Genomic DNA, 24,277 nt, shown 5'->3' on the forward strand with positions numbered 1-24,277 from the left:
CTGCAATATGCAGCCAGAAAGGTGTGTCCTGCAATGGACAGTACTAGTGCCATCACACCATTGTTCTTCCTCCACTAAATCTCTTCCAAGGAATTCCTGTAGTCTCTCCCCCACAGCAGGATACCTAGGACTGCCTGTAGCACAGTAAGAAAGAAGAAAACTGAACGTGCAGGTTGTTTTAGAAAGCAATCCATAGGATTCATCTTCGTTCTCTAAAAGAACAATGAAAGAGATCAGTAGGACTCCTGTTGACTCTACTTGATGCTAAATAAAGACAGTGTAGTTTTGCAACATATAATTTTAAATTTGTCCATCTGCCATAATGATGGTTCCATACAACACATGGAATTTTTTTATACACACAGTGTCATAAATGCTATGGCTTCAAATGTTTGCATTAAAAATCCCAAATAAAAACATAACATGCTTTCCAAATACAGCCAAAATACATATTGGGTTTGAGGCCATATGCTGAACTAATTGAGAATTGGGACTACTTCATTTTTAACTGACTTCTTGCATGAAGAGCAGATTTTCAGAAAAAATACTGTTTTTTCCTGAGAAATACAACAAGCCTGTAGCAAGCTATTGTAGGGGGAGTCAGCTTACAACAGAAGACTTTGTTTTGGAAATCCCATTACAAAGATTTATTGGGGCTCTACTGTGAGTGCCCCACGCATGTGAATTTCTAAACTCTCTGAAATGGTGCCATGCTCTTATGCTGGACACCATTCCTCATTGTATACTATGGACAGATGTTTTCAGGATGTACAGCTTTCTCCCATAGCAACTTTTTTTTTATATAAAATTTTATTTTTAATAGAAAAAATCATATTTGGGAATGTATATCTTTTCAGAAATCACATACATATTTTGGTTTTGCATACAGGTCTTCTGTTTTAAGACAAGGAAAAACATTCTTCATGTTCTACACAGTAGTCCTATACATAGGTACAAAAATCTACTGAAATCCCTTGAAACCATAGTGTAAGAATAAGCACATTGTTCCAGAAATATTAATTTCTTTTGAGAAAGAGATAATGAAAATAGTTAAACATAACTTAAAATAATTTATAAGCTCTTGGAAAAGCTTGAGAAGATGAGAAAATTTAAAATCAGGAGTAGTAATTATTTTCCTCCATCAAAATTAAGCAGCAGCCTAACAAAAGAAATTAATTTTCTCTATGCCAACATTTGAAACACCTATTTCTACAGAGACAAGAGTCATTGAATATGGGTTAAGGTACACAAGAGTGAGTATGTTCTCTATCTTATCTTGCTTTGAGGCAGATTCATAGAGAGGAAACGCTGGGTATCCACTGGTCAGGGCTAATAGTGCTGATTGGTGCCTGGGCACGTGGTAGCTGTCCACAGGAAACCATCAAAAACCTGCAGAATATTCTTCCACTTGCCCTGTTTCAACTTATCTGACCATCTGACTACCACTGACCTGATAGCTTCGCACAGAATTTAGCAAAAGCACACAAAAATTGCTTTACAGAGGAAACCAACTTGGCGTTGTGCTAGTGCTGAACCCACATGCCCTGAAGGAAAGCATCTGTGAGTTGCCCTTGTTTCTTCCTGTGCTTTTCTGCTTTTAAAAGGTTTCTGCTGAAGAAAAGAGTTTTAACCAAGGGGTTATTTTGTGTTCCACAGTCTGCTTTAATTCCAGCAGGTATCTACTATGACTTGAAATGCGGATTGGTGGGAGGCAGGTCTGAGAAATACCCTGTCCCCCCGGGCAGTCTCATGGCATACAGCAAAAGCTCGTGTCTGCCTTTTTAAACCATTTACTTCCCTTCTCCTTTAAGCAAATCAATAGACCCTCTACCAAGCAACTGGCCTTTTTTGCCCAATTCCACTGTATGTGTTTTCTGCATTACTAATTCAAGTTTCCAGGTAGAAGTAATGTATTAGAACTGCATTGTAAAGTTACGCTTAATAAACCAATGCAAATCATTTCCTAAATAACTGCCTTTACAGAAAACTTTGGCAGCTCCTATTAGAGATATATTTTGTTATTATGAAGCTTTTGGTTGCATTACTGGCAAGAGATGGAATCAAATTAGTGTGCTATTAAAATAAATTGAGCAACATGCTAATTATTGCCAGAAACAAATTAGTGAAACCAGATTGTATTCATTTCAATCAGATAAATAAGTGCTTCCTCCTACATGTGACTATTTGCTGTTGTTGTGAAGACAGACTTTGAAAATAATCTTGACAGTGCCATTTGACAACTGCTTTATACTTGCTGGTAAAATAATTGTTTCAGTTTCTACCACTGTTCCCTCTTGTACTAAATAAAATTGGCCTGGTACTACAAAGCACTTCAAAAGGAGATAGAGCAAGACACTGGCAGCATAAAAATTAAGCTGCCCAACTTAAGCAACCTGCAGCTTAACTGTAGTCTTACAACTGATTTTCTGAACCAGGAATGTAGTCGTGTCTGCAGCAACTTTTATCCATTTCCATTAAACTTTATTGTGAGAATACAGACGGCCAAATGAGCAAGGATAATTAGTGTGAAGTTTACACCATGCCTCTGTAGTGTTGCAGTCTCTGCATGAAGATCTGACTTTCGGTAGACATTTTTAGCTATTTATAGGAATTGATATGAGAGACAGATTAATTATTTACAGAACTGAAACCCAAATTCTTCAGTTCTTCCTCCAGTGGTGCCTGACAAGGAAACTGGCTATGCTGTTGGCTGGATTTTCATATCCGGTTTTCAAAGGTGTCTAAATGATTTAGAAGCTTATCTCCTATTTTCAGAAGCACTTAAGTGCTTGATAACTCACTTTTGATTAGGGAAAAAAGTCATTTTTTTCCGCACTAATGCCATGTAGGTTTTGTTTTGGTTTTCTGTTGGGTTTGGGTTTTGGGGCTTTTTTAGAAAAAATTAAATGCCCTGCAGAACCTGTAGCTTTTCTTCTTACTCAAATAATAATGGCATAAAACCTTAAAGTACTAACTAGAACATGTTGTCTAGCAAGTTCTTCATAGAACAAACTAGCACTAACTATCCACATGAACAGACAGTGACAACAGTGACCTTCTCAGTTCTAAAATGAAACATCTCTGCTCAGCATTTTAAGACACCGGGTCACCCCAAGGATACTGCAGGTTGCTGTGGTTTGCTCCATTGTAAGGTTTGGACAAACAACTCATGAAATTTCCTGCAGAGGCCTGGAATCTGTTTGCATTGCACATCCTTCTTCTGAAAGTAAAAGCCCCAGGAAATGTGCTGCATTTTGTGCAACACAGCTAAAACAAAAGCAAGGATACACGTATTCAAATTCTTTTCCCCTTTCATCTTGAAATTCCATGCAAGTAGCAATATTTGAAAGTTTTTTGTTCTCAGCAAATAGTACTTGGCTGGCTTTTTAACTGTGCTTCATATGTTGAACGTAGTTATTTTTTTCAGACAGTACATAAAAGCTAATTCTCGATTTCTCATTATGCTTAGTTATGCTTTTTGCAAACTGTTGGTGGCTGGGGTCTTTTATTTTCCTTGCTTCTTTTTAAATGGAATGGAAGTACCTCATCAGAGCTTAGCTTCTAGGAGAGTAGATTTTTTTTGTTTATTTTGAGTAAGATGGTGGTCTTAGGACAAGGACGTGACTGGCAAATGCCTCTAAATCAGTTTGCCTGGCAAGGGTCCTCTGCACTGCAGGGTTTTAGCCAAAAGAAACAGATGCTCTCCTTGACTCCTGCACAATGTGCTTCATGTCTCTGTGTCCCTGTGTTTGATGGACAAAGGGAGAAAGGCACTGTAAAACACATTGTTTTGTAAAACGTAAAAACCAAAGCATTTTGGTTGCCTGCAAACCACTTTTGTGGTCCTGCTGAAAGGCAGACACACGGCTACAGTTTGTTGATTGTCTCTTTTAATCCATGGAACTTCTACATTTATGATTTGGGCCAAATTACTAGTCTAAATCATAGCAAAACTTTCTCAATCAATAGCTGACATGTCTGGTAGCTTGACTAACTGCATTTATTACAAGAATTTTATTTCCAAAGGCCACCACATCCACAATAAAGGCAGCCACCCAAATTCAGTAGGTGTAGACTGCTAAAAAAGTGGTTTATCACTACAGTTGTATAGCGGAACTTTGTGTAGTCTTATTTCTGTGCTGTGAGTGATTTCCAGCTAGGTTTAGGTACAAGTAATAAAGAGTTATTTTTGTGAATTGGCTGAATAGGATTTGGATGATACATCAGCCAAGTTCTACTTGGTGCTCCCTAGCATATTTCTCAGTTGAATTTGCTAATTGTTTGGAGCTCTCGCCCTACTTCATCTTACATTCCCTCTACTTACAACTTCAATGTCAATACTCTCCAAGCAAGCCTTGGAAAAATTGTATGGTTTGATTTTTGTTGATGTGAGTTTTCTCTTTTTTCCTCCAATGTAGACCTTATACTTTTGAGCTCCATTCTACACCAAAATGCTTGGAAATGTTCAAAAAGAGAGGTTATTACATAATTCTATGTAATTTTTAAATTCCTAATAATCCCCTCATTTGTAATAGTGCAAGTTACTGGTAATCATTGAAATGATTATAAATCTACAGTTTAGATCATGTTATCTTTGAATATTTTGAAACAAGTTTAACAAGTGCAAATGCCCTGACAGAGAAAATGCGGGCCAAACTTTTTCATAAATGATCTTTTGATCCTATATCTCACATTCAATAGCCAATTTTCAGGTTGCTTTCTTCAGAATATCAAGCTCTTTTCAGGTATCTGAAGCATAACATCCAATATTTAAGGCAGGAAAAACAGTTTTTATTCTCTTGTTCCGTGGTAAAAGAAGTCAACACCTTCTGATGAGCTTTTTAAAAAGCAGTCATTCAGACAAAAGCACGGTTTCTTGTGCATCTTTCAGAATTTTAATCCTGTCTTAATTTTAAAAAGTAATTAAGGAACCCATTTTCTCAGTCAGATGTCCATCTGTTTCTGCTGTGACCATTTACTGTAAACCACAAGCCATCGTTGGCTATTTCTGCTGTCACAAACACACTATTGTGATTTCAGATAGAGAGCAATCTGCCATAGAAATCTACCAAGAATTCCACAAACACTGTATAAATATAATCAGTACACAAAAAAAGCAGGAGAAAATTAACTGTAGAGAAACAAAACATTTTGGTTCACAACCAATATCACTCAGCTATAGCTAAAATTGGGTTAAGACATTTTAAACTGAACTAAATGTGCACACTCCCCTGTAAATAGAAAGCATAAGAAATTTTTTTCTGTGAATTTAAGGCCAATTTAAAATGAAAATGTGAAATAGGGTGAGGATAGTAGAAAGCTCAGAAACAATTGGTATACACACAGTTGCAAGGCCCTGCCATTTAACAAGTACCTGTACTTTAGAAGACAAGAAGGCTATTTTTCACTCTCACCATGGCTGTTAAGCTGAAAGCAATGGCAGTGGACAGTGATACAGAGTAAATGCAAAAGTTATAAATTCCATTTTTATGTCCAAATTATGCAACTGCTGCGGCTTCTATTAGGAAATATCAGGCAGAGACAAGCAGACAATTGGAAAATTGATGGAATAACCAGCTTAAAAGCCTTGGCAATACAATAGCTGACAACTCAGAAACAGCTTTTAGAATTTTAGATTTCTCCAACTGCAAAACTGAAGTTTTAACAAGTGTGTGTGTGTGTATATATATATATACATACATCTATCTTAATTCCCGCATTTGTGACCAAGGAGTTTCACAGACCCATATTGTTTAGATTTTTCAGAGATCCTTTCCAAAAATTTAAGCTTGTTTGTAAAACTTAAATCTCACTTCACAAATTCTTACATAAATACAAGTCTATATGTACAAATTCCATTACTGACTGCACAGATTGTAATGGTAGAACAATGTATGCATAAATGAAAATTTGTTCATGTACAAATGGAGATATCATTAAGGCCACCTTTAAAAACATGACTATGGTATACACTTTCTGGTGCTGGTCATAGTCATTGTCACATCTTCAGACTGAATAACTCCTGTCAAAATTGAAGCATTTTCTCCTCAGAATAGATACCTCAAATTAAGTTCTTTTCTATTTCGCAAAAAGTACTCAGAAAATAATAAAGGGACTACAAAGGCATACATCTAGATTTTTAAGACTCTAAATAAACAATATATTTACTTTTTCATCACAGACTCTTTTGAAGATTTGCATTTTCATGAGTCAGGAATCATGAACAAGGAGTAAGTATTGTATCTGCATGTTTGCCAACCTCTCTTTGGCATGCTATACTCTGCTGTATACTCTGCATTTGATTATTGATGCTAATATTATGCCACACTTGTGCTAAAGGTTACATGGCAGTCTCACAACCTTTCCACATCTTTGGTAATCTGTTATTGCCTTCTACTTTTTTCCTTTCTGAAACCACCTCTCCTGCTTCTCCTAGTTCTCAAATCACTCCTCCAGGATGGTTTCTGAAAGGTGTCCTTAATTCCACTACACTTACCTCTAGTATTCAGTATATAAACCTCATCTGTCTTTCTATCAGAGCATTTCAGATATTTTAAAGAAGACTAAAGACCCATCATCCTGATGCTAGCCATACAATGCTACTGCCAGGGTTGATGGGATGCAGGGAGGCAGTGAAGGCATGAAAAAATTACACATATGCAACCTCGAGAAGACCTCAAGAGAAAATGAAACCTAAGGATCTCTGATATTTGGGAAAAACAGCTGCAGCACTCTGGATTTAGCTTGTAGGAGCCTTTAGTAGTAACATTGTGGATAAGCAACAATGTCTAGGCTTGATTTTGAAGCCAGCTAAAATACACTCAATGCATGGCAAGATCATATAGAGATTTAGTAGCACATCCTTGCAAGGAATGCAAGCTTTCTGAATCTCGTTCTGATGTCCTTCACTGAGAAACACTGCCTCCTGTGTTTTGTTTCAACAGAGATATTTGAAGATAAGTTTTTTCAAAGCAGCTCCAGAGTCATATATTAGTGGCTAGTTCTAATATGTTTTAAATAAACTGGAGCCTACGGGTTCTTCCATGGGTAATAAACAGACTTTAAACAGACTTTAAAGTTATTATTGTGCCATAAATTATCCCTAAAAATATTTATCTTGTGTAAGCATCCAAAGTGAACAACTCGTCTGGGAGATGAAGTCAATAACTCTTCACTTTTTTATGCGGGTTTTTTTTTTCCCTTGCTTACTTTTCCGAATGTTTTTCTGCCTGTTGCAAAAAATATTAAGACAGAACTGAGAGGCAAAGACTGAAAGGAGCTTCTGTGTTTGTTGAGATATTTTCCCCATAGGAAATCTAGTTCTCTAATAAGGAGACCCATCTTTCTTCTACTATGAGACATCTTGCCTCTTACCCATAGTGAGTATCTGAACTTCTGCTCAGGTTACCTCACTTAAAACACTTACACTGATGTTGCAGCATTGTACCACTGCAATCTATCTTCATTTTAGGGTGACTTTGCTTCTGGGTAGCATCACAAAATCACTGTCCGTTTACTACTCTTACCAATCCCACCGTCTTCTCTTCTGTAGCGAACACCTAACAGCATACAGGCTTCCTGGAAGTGCTATGTGCTGCATCAGGATCCACAGCACACAGAAAGGAAATACTTAGCACTGAAAATTAACTGAGAAACAAAACATTTTGGTTCACAACTAAATTTAACTCAATTTATTCCCTTTGTTGCAGACCAATTAAGTTATAAGGAACGGAGCAACTCAAATGCTGCCAGGAATGTATTTTTTATTTCAAAACATGCCTTAAGGCAATTGAGAGTAATTACTAAAATTGTCAGTGTGAAACATCTCCCCAAACTAGTCTTTAGTTTTAGATCTTTGTGTTTCAGACTTTTCATAGTTTTACCTTCCTTCTCCTGTACATTTCTCCTGCTCTACCCTTTGTCTCTCTTCCCACATTGCCTCTTCTCCATTGGTTTTTCCATGTTTCCTACAGTGTTCCCAAATGATGGAGGCCACCATATAGGGCCTTCCTTTAAAGACAATTCCATTCCTTTAACAGATCCTCTCATTACTAACATGAAAATGTATTTTCAACAGTTGGAAAGCTTTAATTTGCTGCAATATATAAGTGGACAAATCACAGAATGGTTGAGGCTGGAAGGAACCTCTGGAGATCAACTAGTCCAACCCCCGGGCTCAAGCAGGATCAGCTAGAACAGGTAGCTCAGGGCTGTGTCCTGTTGAGTTCTGAATATCTCCAAGGACAGAGACCCCACATCTCTGGGAAAACTGTGTCAGTGTTTGACCACACTCAGAGTAAAGAAGTTTCTTCTTGTATTTAAATGGAATTTCCTGTATTTTGGTGTGTACTTTTTTCCTGTCTGCATACACTGAGAAGAGCCTGGCTTCCTCTTTACTCTCTCCCATCAGGTATGCATAAACATGTACAAGACACACCCCCAAGCCTTGTGTTTTCTGGACTGAGCAGTCCCAAATCTCTCAGGCTGTCCTGTATAAAAGATGCTTCAGTCCCTTCATCATTTTCATGCCCCTTTACTGAATTCACTCCAACAAGTCCATGTCTGTCTTTTACTAGTAAGCCTGAAGTTCCCTACTCAAGGTGTGGCCTCACCTGTGGTGAGGAGTCACCTTCCTTAATCTTTCTGGCAACACTCCTCCTAAAGCAGCTCAGGATGCAGTTGGCCTTTGTTGCGAGGGCATACTGCTGGCTCATGTTCAACTTGATGTCCACCAGGGCACCCAAGCCTTTCTCTGTCAAGCTGCTTTCCAGCTCCAGAACAGACTGGTGCATGGAGTTGTTCCTCCCCAGGTGCAAGACTCTGCATTTCCCTTTCTTGAGCTTCGTCAGGTTCCTCTCTGCCCATTTCTCCAACCTATTGAAGTCACTCTGAATGGCAGCACACCCAGCTGCTGTAATCAGCCACTCCTCCCAGGCCTGTACCTTCTGAGAATTTGCTGAGGCTGTACTCTACTACATTGTGTGGATCATTAATGAAGATATTAAACAGTATTGGCCCCAATATCGGCCCCTGGGGTATACCACTAATGAATGGCCTCCAGCTGGAGTTTGTGCCACTGATCACAACCCTCTTGGCCTGGCTATTCAGCCTGCTTTCAGTCTTCTTCACTGTCTGCTTATCTAATCCAGATACAGCTCCTCTATGAGGATGAATCATACACACATATGCAAATCCTATTATGCTGCAGCTCTTTTTTCCTATTGTTTTCCCACTCTTTTAACAGCATATTAGAAGGGATGTCATCACACCCCATACATACTTTAACCCCTGCTATTCCCAGAGTTGGGCTGGGTGGGTATGTGTGGATGGCGGAATCCACCCTGTGACTAGTGTAGGAGCTGTGCAGTTCAGAGGGCAGTAATAGTTGAGTGTCTAATTTTGCTTCAGGTTTTGAGTTTTGCTAATCAGTAGTTTTCTCCCAGGGACACAACCACATTTTACTTTTTTCATCTGTTGGCAGGGTAGAACTGAAATTCACAGGGAACATAAGAAAGGCCATGCATTTTCTTAGTTACAGGCTCTAGTTTTGCATGTCACAGAGGCTGCAACAGAAGCCATATTTCAGAAGACATTTTCAGCAGCAGCAAGAGGTTATGGTTTGAAAGGGGCAGCAGATGGGGGGTGTGTGTGTGGATTTTTTATTAAGCCATGGCACTCCTTTGTTCAGGCTTAGATCCATCAGTCAGAATCACCTCCCAATGTTTGCACAAAGAGCAGGGGGCCTGCAGCTTCTGCTTACCACCTCAGTAGAAATCATAAGCATCTATGAAAAAGTATTTTCTCTCCATAGAAAATTTCAGTGTCTACTTCATTTTCTGTTGTGGTTATTTTTAGGTACTCCAGCCACCAGAAAAGAGTTACTGCAGAAACATCCTGTGGCTATTAGATCTTGTAAAGAAATAGCTAACTTAGCTTAAACTAGTTAGCTCACTGCTGATAGTAACATACTGATAGCAGCTCACTGCTCAATAAAACGAACTACCGGAGTATTTACCCCCATGTGCAGGCAAGGCTTGCAGCTCTTAGTTTAAAACTAGCTTTAGTAGATTCACCTTGGCTGGAATACCTCTAGTAACTAAATTAAAGATATGCAGTTAGGTTTTACGCATGGGGTATGGGGTTGAATTTGTGGGTGTGTAGGAGCACTAACATAATAACCTAGCACAAATTCATGTTCTGGCAGGTAACTCTGGTCAACTTTACAGTAAAAGAAAAGTTGTATGTATAATAGTTAGTATCAGGTCATCCTGTCTGAAGAATGATACCTGTGTTCCACTTCCAGAATTTGTTCTTATTCAGATGGGGAAAGGGAGACTTCTTCAATTATCAGTGCTCAAGCTTAGCTTAATGAGAAGACATCATAAATATCTATTTTCTGAGCTATCACAAAACACACAATGCATGTTTTAAGGGGGTTAGACTTTCATGAAGCACTGGACCTAGGAGCAAGAAAGGGTAAATTTGATTTAAAAAATTAAGAATAGTTCCTGAGGTCTTCCCAGGTTTATCAGATATATACTTCGCTATAGCTTTTAAAAATGTCAAGTACATAGCTAATCAGCTCTCCATCCTAGCTTAACTACCTTTTTGAGACTGACTGATTAGTGGCAGGAATCATCCAATGTGGGTCTATCATTCTGAAGGTGTTTAAAAAAGCAAAAATTCAAAAATTATGATAATGTATGAATTTGGAACATGACGCACAGCATTCTGTACATACAGAAATTCAGTAATCACTGAATGAACTACTGCAGTCCCTAGATCTGCTGGCACTAAAGCACATGTCTGTGGACCTGACCAGTATATTTGTGGAAAAACCCCATGTGTATAAAGACACTTAGCACTTGTTTTATCAGAGTTATAGTCAGTAAAACTATATAAAACACATGAGATGCACATGCTTTTCTTTCTTATCATAAGGAAAACAATGCCATTTATTCTAACTTAGAAATCAATGTGAAATAAACACCTGCAAATCCATGAGCTTAAAATGTGTTAAAGTCAACAGTTTCTTTCATCCTTAAACAAAGGCATTCCCTAAATCTCTCAAAACCTTGCCACAGTCAGTCCGCTAGCCCAAAAAGCAAAGGCATAACCCAGTATTCCTGATAATTTTAACTAAGACCATGGAGGAGAATAATGTCTGATATGGTACTGTCTTTGTACATCATAAAATAACATCAAAGAAACAACCTTTGTGGTTCACCCTTTGACATACTGTCACCCAGCAAGTGCAGTATAGAAATCGGGTTAACACAGAGTTTGTGGAACAGTGCACTCATCTTCTTTTCTGTTTATTTCATTTTCTTACAAAGCTGACCAGAGGGAAAGAACTATTAAGTACTACTATTATCCTCTTCAAGGTCTTATAACAGCCGTGCAATGTATCTCTTTAAAAAAAGTATTTTTTAAATGAACAAGTTGCCCTCGAGGATGAAGACTTGTGAAAACTCCTGTGCTAGACAAAACTACCACTTTCGGTTTCAGCTATGTCCCCTGCTGCGACTGCTCTTTTGAAGTGCTCGCAGGTAGGGGCAGCTCAGCAGGGAAAGTCCTGCTGTTTTAAACCAAGAAGCCTGAACCTGGAGAGCTTACTTTCTGTTTGTTCTGGAAAAATTCATGCTGAGCTGCAGGCAAAGTCAGTCAAATAGGAGCGTGACAGGTACATTAGAAATATTGCAGTTGATTAAATGACATTTTGCATAGGAAAAAGGTTCACATTTTTGCATCTAGCCGTAACATAGCTATAAACTGAATTTTAACCTGTTTTAAGGCCAATGGCTTACCTTTGCTATGAGAGTGGGTTCCTAACCACACCTGAGACTGCAGATGCTGTAGTATCACCTCTGAAGCAGATACAGAGATGCGTCTCTATGTTGAGAAGCAAGTCTTTAAGTCAAGTTCCAACTAAGCTATAGCAAATTTAAAACCAGTGTTTTAAGACAGTGCGTTTCTTTGTCTGCAGAGAGGAGCTTCAACCCCAGCTGTGAGGGCTTCAAAGGCATAGAGCCACAGCTCAAACTAGAGCTAGAAATAAGATGCTAGCTTCAACACCCACTAGGTTTTATGATTCAAAGTTTTCCAGCACTGGTTTTATGAATGTACACATTTTAATAAATTAGAAGTCATCAGTAACACTAATATGCAATTTTAAGTATAGCTACACTCTAAAGTATTATTTAGATGAAGTAGATGTTTTAGCACTTGTGAATTATTTACATTTGTCAGAGGCTTTCCTTTCCAAAGGACTACAAATATACCTCCTGTAGTTTTGTAAGGTGCTGAAAGTAGCATTTGCCTTTATTAGCATGTCAGGTAGAACTGTTCCTGTGATCAATCAAGGCCTCTGAGATATTTATACAATATACTGAGGAATGACTTCACAACCTAGCCAAGTACAGTGTTCATTGCAAAAAAGGCCAGTGCTACTATATGGAGAGACAGCATTATTCCCCAGATGTTGTTCAGAAATAAGCAAAACACTTTAAGCACACAGCTTGGCATTTGAAGGGAGAACTTAGAGCAAGACTGAAGCTTTTGCTACTCTTTAAAGGTGGCAAGGTGGATGAGAACAAGCTCCTAACAACAGAGACACTGCATCCAGGGGAAGCTCGGTTCATGCTGGGAAAAAGCATAGATTTTACAATATTGGTTTTTTCTTAAAAAAAGATCTCTATGATATATTTTTAAATAGTATGCCCTAGATTAATCCACAAACCCACCTATCTTATCCCTGATCCACAGATATGCAGTTCTGCCATTCTTTCTCTCCTGAGTTTGGAGTCTAAAGAGAGGATCTAGATGTGGGCAAGAGACACAAAAGGAAAACTACCTGCTGGTCCATTGTCTACAGGGGGTATTGAGCCAGTAGGAGGAATCGAAAAGTATCTTAAGAACAGGCTTCTTGGGGGCTGTCAGTTCCACGTTTTAGGCATGGGGTTTATTTCCTCTGAAATGAAACTCTACATTTAAGAGTTTGCCCTTTTATTTTTAATGAAAAAGCTAAGTGAAAAATTTACAGCCTTACTGACAGAAAAAGTCTTAAAAAACCTCTTAAGATTTTCTTAGTGAAGTAACTTTACTTTGTCTTAGTTATTTGACGAACAAAGCATTATAATTTATTTGGTTTTATTTATATGTTTCCTCTCCTTCAGAAATAAAACTGAAAAAGGACAAAAATGTAGAGAATGGGGTGAAATCAGGATGAAAAACTAAATCAAACTTGAGACAGCTCGATGTTTCCTGAGAGTCCTTTGTATGTACTTATTACACCTCCCATTTCCTTCCTTCCTCCTCTGGGCTTGAAGCAATACTGCATTTCACCAGCCTGGATGAGAAGCAATACAATGTTTGCTATCTGGCCAGTCTGGAATTACTGTGAATTAAGCTGCTCTGTGCAAGAGACATTAAAGAGCCTCTCTTGTTCCATGCTGGGGTTTACATTTTGTCTACAGCTATGAAGCTTTTTCAGTCATTTTAACAAGGGCAGTACAATGTCTTTGGAGGGGTTTTATGCTTACCCTTAACTTACTGCAACTTAAAGCATAATAGAGAGCTATGGAGTAAATATAATGCTGTAATTAACTGGAGTGGCTCTGCTGATGTTATTAACCATAAGCGTGTAACTCAAGTGGCTTCTGAATAGCCACAAAGCCCCAGGAGTGAAATACAGCTCTGTATTCACTTCATAGCCATCTGTTATTATTAAAATATGTTGGATTTTCCAGTTAGTGTTGAAATTTTTAAAGTAAGGCATCGCTATGAGATGTTGGAAAATGCTCTTCTAGATGGTACATGATTGGGAGAGCCAGCAAAAAATGTAATACATTGGTACTAAACATTAGTTTTGTTTTATTTTGTCACAGCAAAGACATGCTTGTTACCCATTTTTTCCCAATGCAATATTCTTTTCCATTGTAAATCTTCATTCTGAGCATTTTATGTACATCTAACACAACTATAGCCTGCATTAGGGAGGAGTGGAAAACACAGTTCGAAGCCATTTTGGCTCTCCCTGCTCTGTGGTACAGAGCCCAGCTTGTGAGAGTTGTTGTAGCTTTATTAAGGTCAATGTTCCAGCAACTGGTAGAGCATCTCATGCTCCTGTGGTTTTGAACTGAACACACTCATGATTTCCCTCTCATCTGCTTTCCCTTGCATACTAAACATATTTCAAAAATTGTATGCTTAAAATTTCACCTTTCAATTCACATGGAAGCACTTAAAAGTTTTTATTTTTAAGGTGCTTATACCATCTCTGGCCCCTGGGAAAGTAAAACAGGAACCCTGGCTGGGAGAGCAAAGCTTTAGCAAGATTCAATCCTTATGCTTTTAGCACAGAATTGGAATTTCCTGTTTTGTTTTTTTTTTATTCTGCTTTCCTTATTTCATGCAATATAACTCTAGTTCCATTTTTAGAAATTGAAGCTATTTCAGGACAAATTATTAAAAACATGGAATTAGTCACAACAGGGACCTAATCACTCCAAGGAATCCAATAAACTGGGCAAGGTGGACCTCACCGTTTTCCTTTGCAGTTCCTCTGGACAAATGTCTCAAATAGAGCCAAGTATCCACAAGTCTCTGTCAAGCCACTGTAGCTGCGTGGAAAGAACTGGGTGATGAGATGAAAACAGTCAGTAGAAGTGTGAATCCTGTTGCTGATGGGTTGGGGGTGGAGATGGGATTGTGGAGCTTTGTTTAAATTTGGGACACAATCAGATCTAGGACTGGGGTTTGAGACTAAAGCAGCCAGAGCTTATTATGGGACTCTGCAAGGCATTTGGGGTTAGATGAAGGCTGCTGCTGCTGTTACTGAAAAAGAGCTGATGTTTGTTTGAGGCTATATTAAAATTAGTACTAGAACTAGTTAGTGTAAAGTTCTCAGAGAGTAAGAACTGAAAAGATGGTCATGTTGCTAAATGCCAGTAAGACCCACAGGGCCAGCAAAAGCATATTATTGAAGGTGACAGATGGATATAGTTTGTTGAGGTACAGTAACATCTGGGGCAAAGATGAGGGAATTAGATGAGCATGACCTGAATTTAACATGCCTGTGGATTTGACCGGACTAGAGGAGTTAGGACAAGAACTGCCCCAAGGGGTGCAAAGCTAGGAGCTAAGGGGGATGATAGAACCATTGGGGCAGGGGATCCATCACACCACCCCAATGGGACAAGCAGGGCACACACAGGGATGGTAGCCAGGTTCAGCCAAGGGTCCAGATCAGACAAGTTCATGGCAGTGAGGCAAGGCCAAGACAAAGCTGGGAAGTCATTTAGTTAGCTGGTCAGGATTATGATCATGCCTGATTAGGGTAATCAGGTTCAGACACAGCCCAGTCATTGCTGGACAGGTTCAAAGTCGAGCTGGGAAGTTCTTTTGTGTGTTGAGGTCTGAATCAACAGGGTCCACGGCCAGACATAACCATGGCTATGGCTGAGCTGGGGTCTAAAACTTCTATGATATTGTTCATTGGGTAGGGTCTGACGGTCCCCAGCTGAGCTGAAATGGGGCTCCTGGGCCATGGGCAGGATGGGGAGAGGCCACAGGTGAGGCCTATTAGTGCCATTAAAGCCTATTAGTGCCCTCAAGGCCCTACCGTAGGTGATGACGGGTAAGTTAACAGGAGTCCCTGAGCTACCTTTAAGGTTGAGAATTGGGACTGAGGCTCAAGACCTAGACTGGGGAGACAGCTTTAAACTGTGTCAGACAAACTTCACAGAATTAGGATATGGGTCTGACAGCAGTAGCATGGTTAGGTCTATGGAAGCTTTCACTCAAGTGTAGTTAAGGCTAAGTTCCACTCATGGGATAGGTAAGTGGTATAGTAAAAGGCACGGTTTACTGCTGGATCGGTCAAGACTAGGATAAGAGCTGTGGCTGGCTGAGTGAATGAGTTGTGTTTGGTTTCAGGATAAGAATAGATTGTTTTGCAGTGACTCTTTATGGGGCTGACACATTTTTTTGCCAACTTGGAATGAAAATCCAGGTATTGGTTGAGCTTACTGAGACACCTGTCCTGTTTTTGGCTGGGATAGAGTTAACTTTCTTCTGGGTAACTGGCATGGTACTGTGTTTTGAATTTAGGATGAGTATAATAATAATGTTTTAGTGTAAACACTGCTTAGCAACAAGTCAAGGACTTAGCTTCTTATGCTGCCCTGCCAGCAAGAGGGCTTGGGGTGTACAAGAAGCTGGGAGGGGACACAGTCAGGGCAGCTGACCCAAACTGACCAAAGGGATACCCCATACCATGGGATGTCATGCTGAACAATAAAACTGGCAGGAGTTGGCCAGGGGGTGGCAGCCAGCTGCTCAGGGACTGGCTGGATGTCAGCAGGTGGTGAGCAATTGCATTGTACGTCACTTGTTTTGTATATCCTTTATAATTTATTTTTCCTTCCTGTTCTGTCCTATTATACATAAATGTCTTTATGTCAACCCACAAGTTTTACCTTTATTCTGATTCTTTCCCACATCCCACTGCAGGGTGTGGAGTGAGCAAGCTGCTGTGTGCTGTTTAACTGCCTGCTGGGTTAAACCATAGCAATGGCAAAAAAATCCTGAAAATGGTTTTTGGTGGGTTTTTTTCTGAGTGTGAACAGGAATAACTTGCAGATAACTGAAAACATGGATGACAGTCTTGGCTAAATTTATTCCTTCAGAAAAACAAACGATTTTGTGTGTATGTCAGTTGTTAATTTACCATGGACAAATACTGAATGTGGATCCCTCTTCTGAAGAGGTTTTTGTTGTAATTGAAATTGTTGAATTTTAGGTCTTACTAATAGTATGTTTGAATCTGAAACGAAAGCATCTGAGTTTTAACAGTTCTAGTGATCTGTTGACCTAGATGGAAAATTGGCCAGTCTTTTGCAGGACTTTTCTTAGGTCCACCACTTTGGGCACACCATCATAGTAAAGCTGCCTGGGCACAGCTACTAACCTTATCCTTGAAAGTAATTTTACTGGTAACATTTTGAAAGTCAGCAAGGGCAAGCAGCAAAGCCTGCACTAATACTGTGGCAGTGGGTTAACTGAAAGTATGAGAGCCCTATATAGCCAGTGAAGAACCTTTGAGTCTTCTGTCACAACAAGAAAAATTGATCAAATTATGCAAAGCCTTCCATTTTTAAAAAACATGGTTTAAAGCAAATAATGTACTGTCCAGTAGGGAAGGAAGGAGTAGCTCCTCAGACTAATCTAGCTTTCCTATGGGGGCATCATGAAAATCCAATTTGTTCATTTTTTACTGTAATAGATATTATAGAAACAGGACAACTGTATTACAGGACTGTTACAGGATTAATAGTGCAAAAATGCATTATTATAAACTGGGGTTCAGTATGTTAATTCATGTTAATAAAATAATCTCTCCTTCTTCCAGCACATGCTCACATTTGACAGCCTTTAAGCTGCCAAATCATTCCTTCTCCTTTCAGTAGCATCCCGATGCTGCTACTGGTGACATCCACAGAAAAAAAGTATAAGACTTCTGCAGCCCTCTGTCTCCAACATCAAATTTCTATTGCTGTCAAAAAAAGAATATCTCTGTGGCTATCACTGACACCTTGACAGCAAGAAGGAAAAAAAAAAATATTGATGCACATGAATACAAATGCAAAATCAAACAACCTGAGAATAGATGTTTTTATTAACAGAAAGTAATTCCTTTGAAAAAGTGTGTTGTGCATACTGAGCAAGGTACGGAGTTTGTAGAACAATTTTGCAGTGATGGCCAAGACAGACTAGGATAAATGTTGCTTTCCTTTTGATTCTCCTGGACCTCTTTCTCTAGGTTCTGTTCCATATTCTAACGGAGGTATGAATACCAAAAATGGTCATTTTGGATGTATATATGTTATTGAATGAAACTTTAATTTATGGTAAATGGATTAAGCTTTACTTTAAAACCTAGCATAACTCTTTTCAGCTTTCACTAAAGATACTGCTGAAGTATCCTTTTCCCTGCAGTGGAGCCTACCATTTCTCATTTGACTGCCTTTCCCAGCATAAGATTTATTTGCAGATATGATTCCTTGACCTTTAAACTTGTTTTGTTTAATTTGGGCATGGAGGTCAGTTTGGTTTCAGTAGGCACAGTATCTGAACATTAGACACTTTGGATAGCGTTGTTTTAAGTGTCACGTTATGGCTGTATGGTGAATCTCCAGTTCCTTTTGCTATATTCCTTCATTTAGCCAGAATGTATGTATATCTATGCAATAGCATGTGCATACAACAATATTCTGCAGTATGCAAGAATAAAGGCAAGCAGTAATGGTACCACTATTGAAAATGGAAAAGTTGGAAAAGCAGTATATTTACAATCCTGGTTTTTGACAGACCTGTATTGCAAAGAAAGGCATTGTAGGAATCTGATCAAGACCTTTTTGAAATCAATGGGAATTTTCCCATAAGCTTATTTGACTCTAGGTCATTCATTAGATTATGAATGAGCTTGCTGATGAAATTATGTAATATCAATGATTCTGCCATTAACTGCAGAAATAGTAGAGGTTAAGAAGGTGTTTTGAAAGGTTATGCCATTGTTAGCACTATTGATTTTTAGCAAGTAGCCTAACCGCTGTCCTCTTCCCAGATATGAAAACACTATGTTTAGTCTCTGCTCCTCTAAGTAAATGACAACAACTAAAGTTGTTACATGCCAGAAATAAACACAGAAATAAAATAAACAATTGAGCATAACTGGAAGACATTAACTAGCCCAGTGTGGAGCCAAGCCCCATACCTGGTCTGATTCCAAGACCACTTCATGCACCAAGGATGGAAAACTTGGGGATTGTTGACGTTTTATCACCTTCAAATCCCCATGCAACACAAAGTTGACCTAACAAGTTTGTGCTAATGCATTATGAAAATCCAGAGTGCCCAGTTATTCACAGAATAGTTTGTTTACTTGTGGTAACTGGACTTGGCTTCTGTTTAACAGCCTTCAAGAAGAGAACTAGGACAAGGATTAAATATGAGGCTCACTTGAAAATGGTGATTTAAGAAATCTTTTCTAAAAGGAACATTGTGCTGCTTGTGAAATGTGTCTGATTTTCATCTTTGCCAGCTACCAGAATCAGGCACTTATTCACAAAGGCATCAACAGCCAGGTCTACTCTGCCCCAGTTCCTCTCCCTTAGTAAGCTTTTCATGTAGACATCCACCAGCATTTCACCTATGTACATGTCTGTAGCTGTCAGGCAGTGTGAACTGAAATCCCAGGAAGCCCTAGGATTGGGTAGCTGGCAGTGCTGAGCTAATAGCCAGCCATGACTTCTGTAGAGCTTATACCCTCCAGAGCTGGGTACAACTGTAGAAGAGTGGTCAAAAGCAAGAAAAGGGTTAATCTGGGATTAGTCAGTCTCAGACCAGATGGCAATCTAGGACTGTCAAGAACATGAGTTTTTGCATCAGGTTGGGTAAGTGAAAGGGAGAGAGAAAAAGAGGGAAAAAAAATATCTCTTAAGTGGAGGGGTTTTTTAATTCTTAGGGGCACTTAGCTACAGCCAGAGAAAAGCCAGTCTTTTCAAACATGAATACCTACACTGAGTCAACAGCAGATTAATTCAAACATGTAATTTATACTTCAGGACCCCAATCGGAGTAATAGAAATGTTTAAATAAGCAAATGTAACCTACTCAGCAAAGCCCCTTCTCTTTCTCCCATATTGTAGCATTTCTTACATTAGATTTTTCAGTGTGAGTTCTACAGATTGCTAAATCAAAACACCAAAATATTCTGTGAAATTTTCAGGTAATTAATAGATACTGTTTTCTAGTCAGATCCCTGCAGACACCACTGGTTTACTACTTGCTATCCTCCATGAAGAACTTTGTGTTTGGGAAATGTTGAGATGGTTTTCTAACAAAACACAAATAGGTAATTAAAAAAAAATAACTCATCACAATAATTATTTTTGTTTGTTATTTGCTGATGATTCAAAACCTCAAACACTATGCACACAAATATGAAGGTACTTGCTTGCTTTCATTTTTACTTGGAAGAATGGCTACTGTGCTTACCTCTAATACAGCATGGAAATCACTCCTGTGAGAATACTTGGAGCAATCATTTTCATCCATCTATAAACTGGATTTCATTGGCAACCTGTAACTACAGGGTAATGCTGTTGGGTTCACAGATAAGGATATAGGTTTACACTGCAGCAGCTGTAAACTGGAGTGCTTCAGTGTACACTGTTCTCTAGGTGCATAATTTCTCAGCTACCTTGGGCAGGGTAATTTTATTCTCCCTGGATACTAAGAGCTATATTTCAGGTTAGACTCTATGTCAGTGAGGGAGGGATCTAGCACTTACATTATTATATTTATATGCAGATTACTCCACCTTGACTAGACTGAGTGAAATTCAATTAAAAGCTGCTTACCTGTTAGCTCCTTCCTGACAGCAAATAGCAAGGAAGGACAGAAATGGCATTTTCTTCGAGTTCTGTCTTGTTACTTGCCTGTCATGTGCAATAGGTCTGCTCAAGTTGTTTTATGATTTGCTGTTGTAGAGAAGCAGCAAACCATCAGCATAACAGGAATAAGGAGGGAATTTTGATTCAGGCACTTAAGTCTGAATTAAATGTCTGCTGAAACAGCAGGCTTGCCTAGGGATATGGGGAAGATTGCCAGACTCTGGTATATGCTAGGAAGACCTATATGCATAATGACAACACCCTGGGCAGTGCTGGGTCACACAGCACCTTCCCAGATTCTCTGGCAAGTAGCTGTAGCCAGCACCACATCCTCCGAGACAAGATACCATCTGCCTGGCTTCTTGTCTGCTCCCAGGATATTGCTCATCTGTGGAGGAGAAGGTAGATAATAAACCTTCAGCTCCTCTGGCCATTGAGACTGGGATACCTAGGCATTTGGTAGGCAAGCGGAAAGCTAGAAGTCTTTAGCTTCCTTTTTCACACCAAGCAGTCCCCAAAAGGTCTGACAGATGGCAACCCCAAGATTTCAAGCACTAGTCAGAGAATCAAGAACTTAATTTTTTTTCCTCACTGACTTCCCCAGGTGAATAAGGATTTGCACTCTTCATTACAAGATGCAAGGGCAGAGATAAGCAACGTATCCTGATGTATAGAATTAAATTGCCAGTAAAAATCACTTGGTAGGTAACAACACAGAACAAGTCTGAAAACTGTACTGCTTTTAAGAGAGAGGCAGAGGAGAGAATAACTTAAAATATGTATATATGAACATTCTGAAAGACAGATATTGCAGGCAGAATTATCTTTAGATGGAACGTTTTCAAATTTTGCATGTCCTCTGAGAGTGTCTGTGTTACCAGGGTTTTCATGAAAAAGTAAACCACATTCATTTTGCATTCGCATCTTTGCTTTTTATTCCAGTAGAAACTCTCTACCATTTTAGATGTAAAAAAACCCAAGGGCTTGCACAGAAGCTAAGAAATGTAAAAATTAAAATTGTCACGGTGATGCAGCCCTAAACCTCTACAAAGTGTTACTCTCATCCCAGGACCAAATTCAGATGAGGTGTTGTAATTGAATGACTCCCATTTCTACGCTTACAAACCACAGTGCTTCAAGAGCATCTTTTTTTTATTATTATGTTACTATAAACCATTTTACATGCATTAAAGACTTCCCTCAGTCATGCCCACTCACTTTAGTATTTAGCTGCTTGGACTGAAAAATGTAAAAAGCCTATCCACGTGACAGACTTGGTTCATTCCTGGTTTTTCTCATCTTCTCATAAAATATACGATTTCAGGTGAGTTTAGCAAAACTTATGGAGAGACCATTTTTATTTGCACTTAATAAGCATTTCTATTTCAACCCACTGTTTGCCTGATCTTCCCCCTCTATACTGTGCCATGGCAGAGCTGCTGTTGTAGACAAGAAAGTTCTTGGCATAAACATGCCCAGTAATACAAACAGTAACCATGGGTACCAAAGCCTCCCACTAGCATTCTTCTAAAAGTCAAATGCCTGTGGTTACCTTTCAGGTACTCACAGACTCTGTCTCTCGTGATAGTATCTCTTCAGCCAGCGAGTCACTGCCTGACAATTTATTAGTAGTTCAAAGTACACAAACATGACTAAATGCATGCTGGTCTCAAGTGTGTGGACTGAGGTGGCAGATGCTACACTTATATAAGTACATATTATTAATGAAGCTGCGTTGTACTGTCTTGTGCAATGTATCCCATTAAGGGGATATACAAGAAAGGTAACGCAAGGACTAGGCAGGCTCAAGGTTCATGCTATTTGATTCAGGGGCAAAATTTTTATGCCGCACCTCCCCGAGGAATCTTTGCAATGTGGTTCAGGTTATATTGCAGCATTTGGCTTGAAGTGTCCCAAACCACTCTCTTGCTGTGTGAATATGTTTTCTCTGATTCCATACAAGAGTTATGGGAAGAAAACCATGCCAAACACCAAATCTTTTCCAGGCATTTCTCTGTACAGCATAGCGTCACACGCAACAACAAAAACTAAATCTCAGTTTTGCAACAGTAATGGCTTAAAAGGGCTGGTTTCTGTGAGTATTTGCTGTTCAGGTTGAGTAAAATTTTTTTTTTCTCCTGCAAGATCACATTTGACTTGAAAGATGCCTTCATGTAGGGCCATCCTTTTCTTCAACTACAATGGTTTATCATTTTATCTCCTCTTAATCTGTCCCATCCAGTGCCAAGTCACCTGGCTTGGATTCATTACAACAATTCCTAAGGAGATAAGGCTGTAATACAAATAACAGTGCATTCTGTATATCCTAATTGTCAGCCTGGATACCTGTATTAACCAGTACTAGAGAAGTGGAATTCATAACACATTTGCCAGGGGGCCTGTTTTCCTGAAAAAGCTAATTTTAATATCTTCTAATAATTTGTATGTGGACTTGCAAAAAGCTGGCATTTTGCAGCTTGTTAATGCAGTTTAGCACTAAGAAAATGTCTCTATTTGACATTTCTAAAACCTGCATTTAACCAGTACAATAATTAGTTAACATTCATTGTATTTGTGTTTCTGTGGGGTTATTTGAACTGATACTATGTAGAATGGTTGGTGTGTTTATACATATCGTTTTAAAGGTTGCCAGGGAAACCTAGAACATTCTTTTTTGAAGAAAATAATTCAAATTAATTGTGCCAGCCATAATTTTAAACAGTTTTTTCAAGTTTTCTTATTTATGCTAAGAGAATATAGCCTTTAATATTTATTATTATGTTCCTAACATTTACTTTAGGTAAAAAAAACCAAGAGCAAGTCCCCTTCTACATGATGCACTTGAAGGACCACAGCTCTAGTAGTTTGAATATGTTAATCATTTGAGCATCTGTTTTATAGAGGTTTCTTGTAATGTCATGACACCAAGTACTAAACTGATTTTAGTCAGTTAGACTTTAGTTAAGTACTGAACTGACCTCTGATCACTAGATTACTCGATAGAAAAGATGATGGATAGCTATCCTTCACTTTTCCTTGGGAAGAGTCTGCCCTACGCTCCCAGCTGCATACTACAAGTACAGGGATGCACATCCCCTGCAGTTCAGTCATAAACTGACCTTCAAAAATTAAAAGGAAAAAAAAAAAAAAAGCTCTGTTTTAGGGCAGTATCTGGAACATTTCAGAAAAGTGGTTAGGCCTTTGCCTCAGACCTGGACAATGTTTATATGCCCCCATCAAAACTGTGATTCTGAAACCTCTGTGACAGCTGAAAGGTCAAATGACTCTTCCTTGCCTTGCCTTCCCTCCAGCTCTGCCTGCCTGTGTGCACATGGTGGGCAGGCCCTGGCCAGCAGCAAAGCCTCGTGGAGCCACTCGCTCCCTCCAACCCATGGGACAGGGAAAGATGTGAGAGCAAAAACAAGAAAAATTGTGGGTTGAGGTAAAGGCAGTTTAGTAAACAAAGGAAAGAGAAAGAAAAAATTTAAACCAAACAAGTGGTCCGAAGGCAATCACTGCGCAGTAGCTGCCTCCAAAAAAACACTCCCTTGGTTTTTATTGCTGAGCAATGTCATATGGTGCAGGATATCCCTTTGGTCAGCTGGTGTCAGCTGTCAAGCTGTGTCCCCTGCCAACCCCTCACCCAACCCTAGCCTGCTCACTGGGAGGAAAGAACAGGAAAAAGAGAAACCCTTGATGCTGTGCAAGCACTGCTCAGCAACAGCCAGAACTGGTGCATTGTCAACGCTGTTCTGCTCACAGATCCAAAGCACAATGCCATATGGGCTGCTCTAAAGAAAATTAACTCTACCCCAGCCAGA

The 24,277-nt window shown here is 39.1% G+C and overlaps 1 protein-coding gene across 1 annotated transcript in view; it reads left to right on the forward strand.

Moving 5' to 3' along the window:
* The first annotated feature begins 1,420 nt into the window (after positions 1–1,420).
* Positions 1,421–24,277, forward strand: part of CLNK (cytokine dependent hematopoietic cell linker) — a 64,032-nt gene continuing 41,175 nt past the window's right edge. Inside the window, exons 1-2 of the mRNA XM_056336983.1 lie at positions 1,421–1,560; positions 6,182–6,230. Of these exons, the coding sequence (XP_056192958.1) occupies positions 6,220–6,230 (11 nt within the window). The 5' untranslated portion in view covers positions 1,421–1,560; positions 6,182–6,219. The remainder of the gene's footprint in view (positions 1,561–6,181; positions 6,231–24,277) is intronic.

Source organism: Falco biarmicus, chromosome 1 (genome assembly GCF_023638135.1).
Source record: "Falco biarmicus isolate bFalBia1 chromosome 1, bFalBia1.pri, whole genome shotgun sequence".
In the NCBI taxonomy this organism is placed as follows: domain Eukaryota; kingdom Metazoa; phylum Chordata; class Aves; order Falconiformes; family Falconidae; genus Falco; species Falco biarmicus.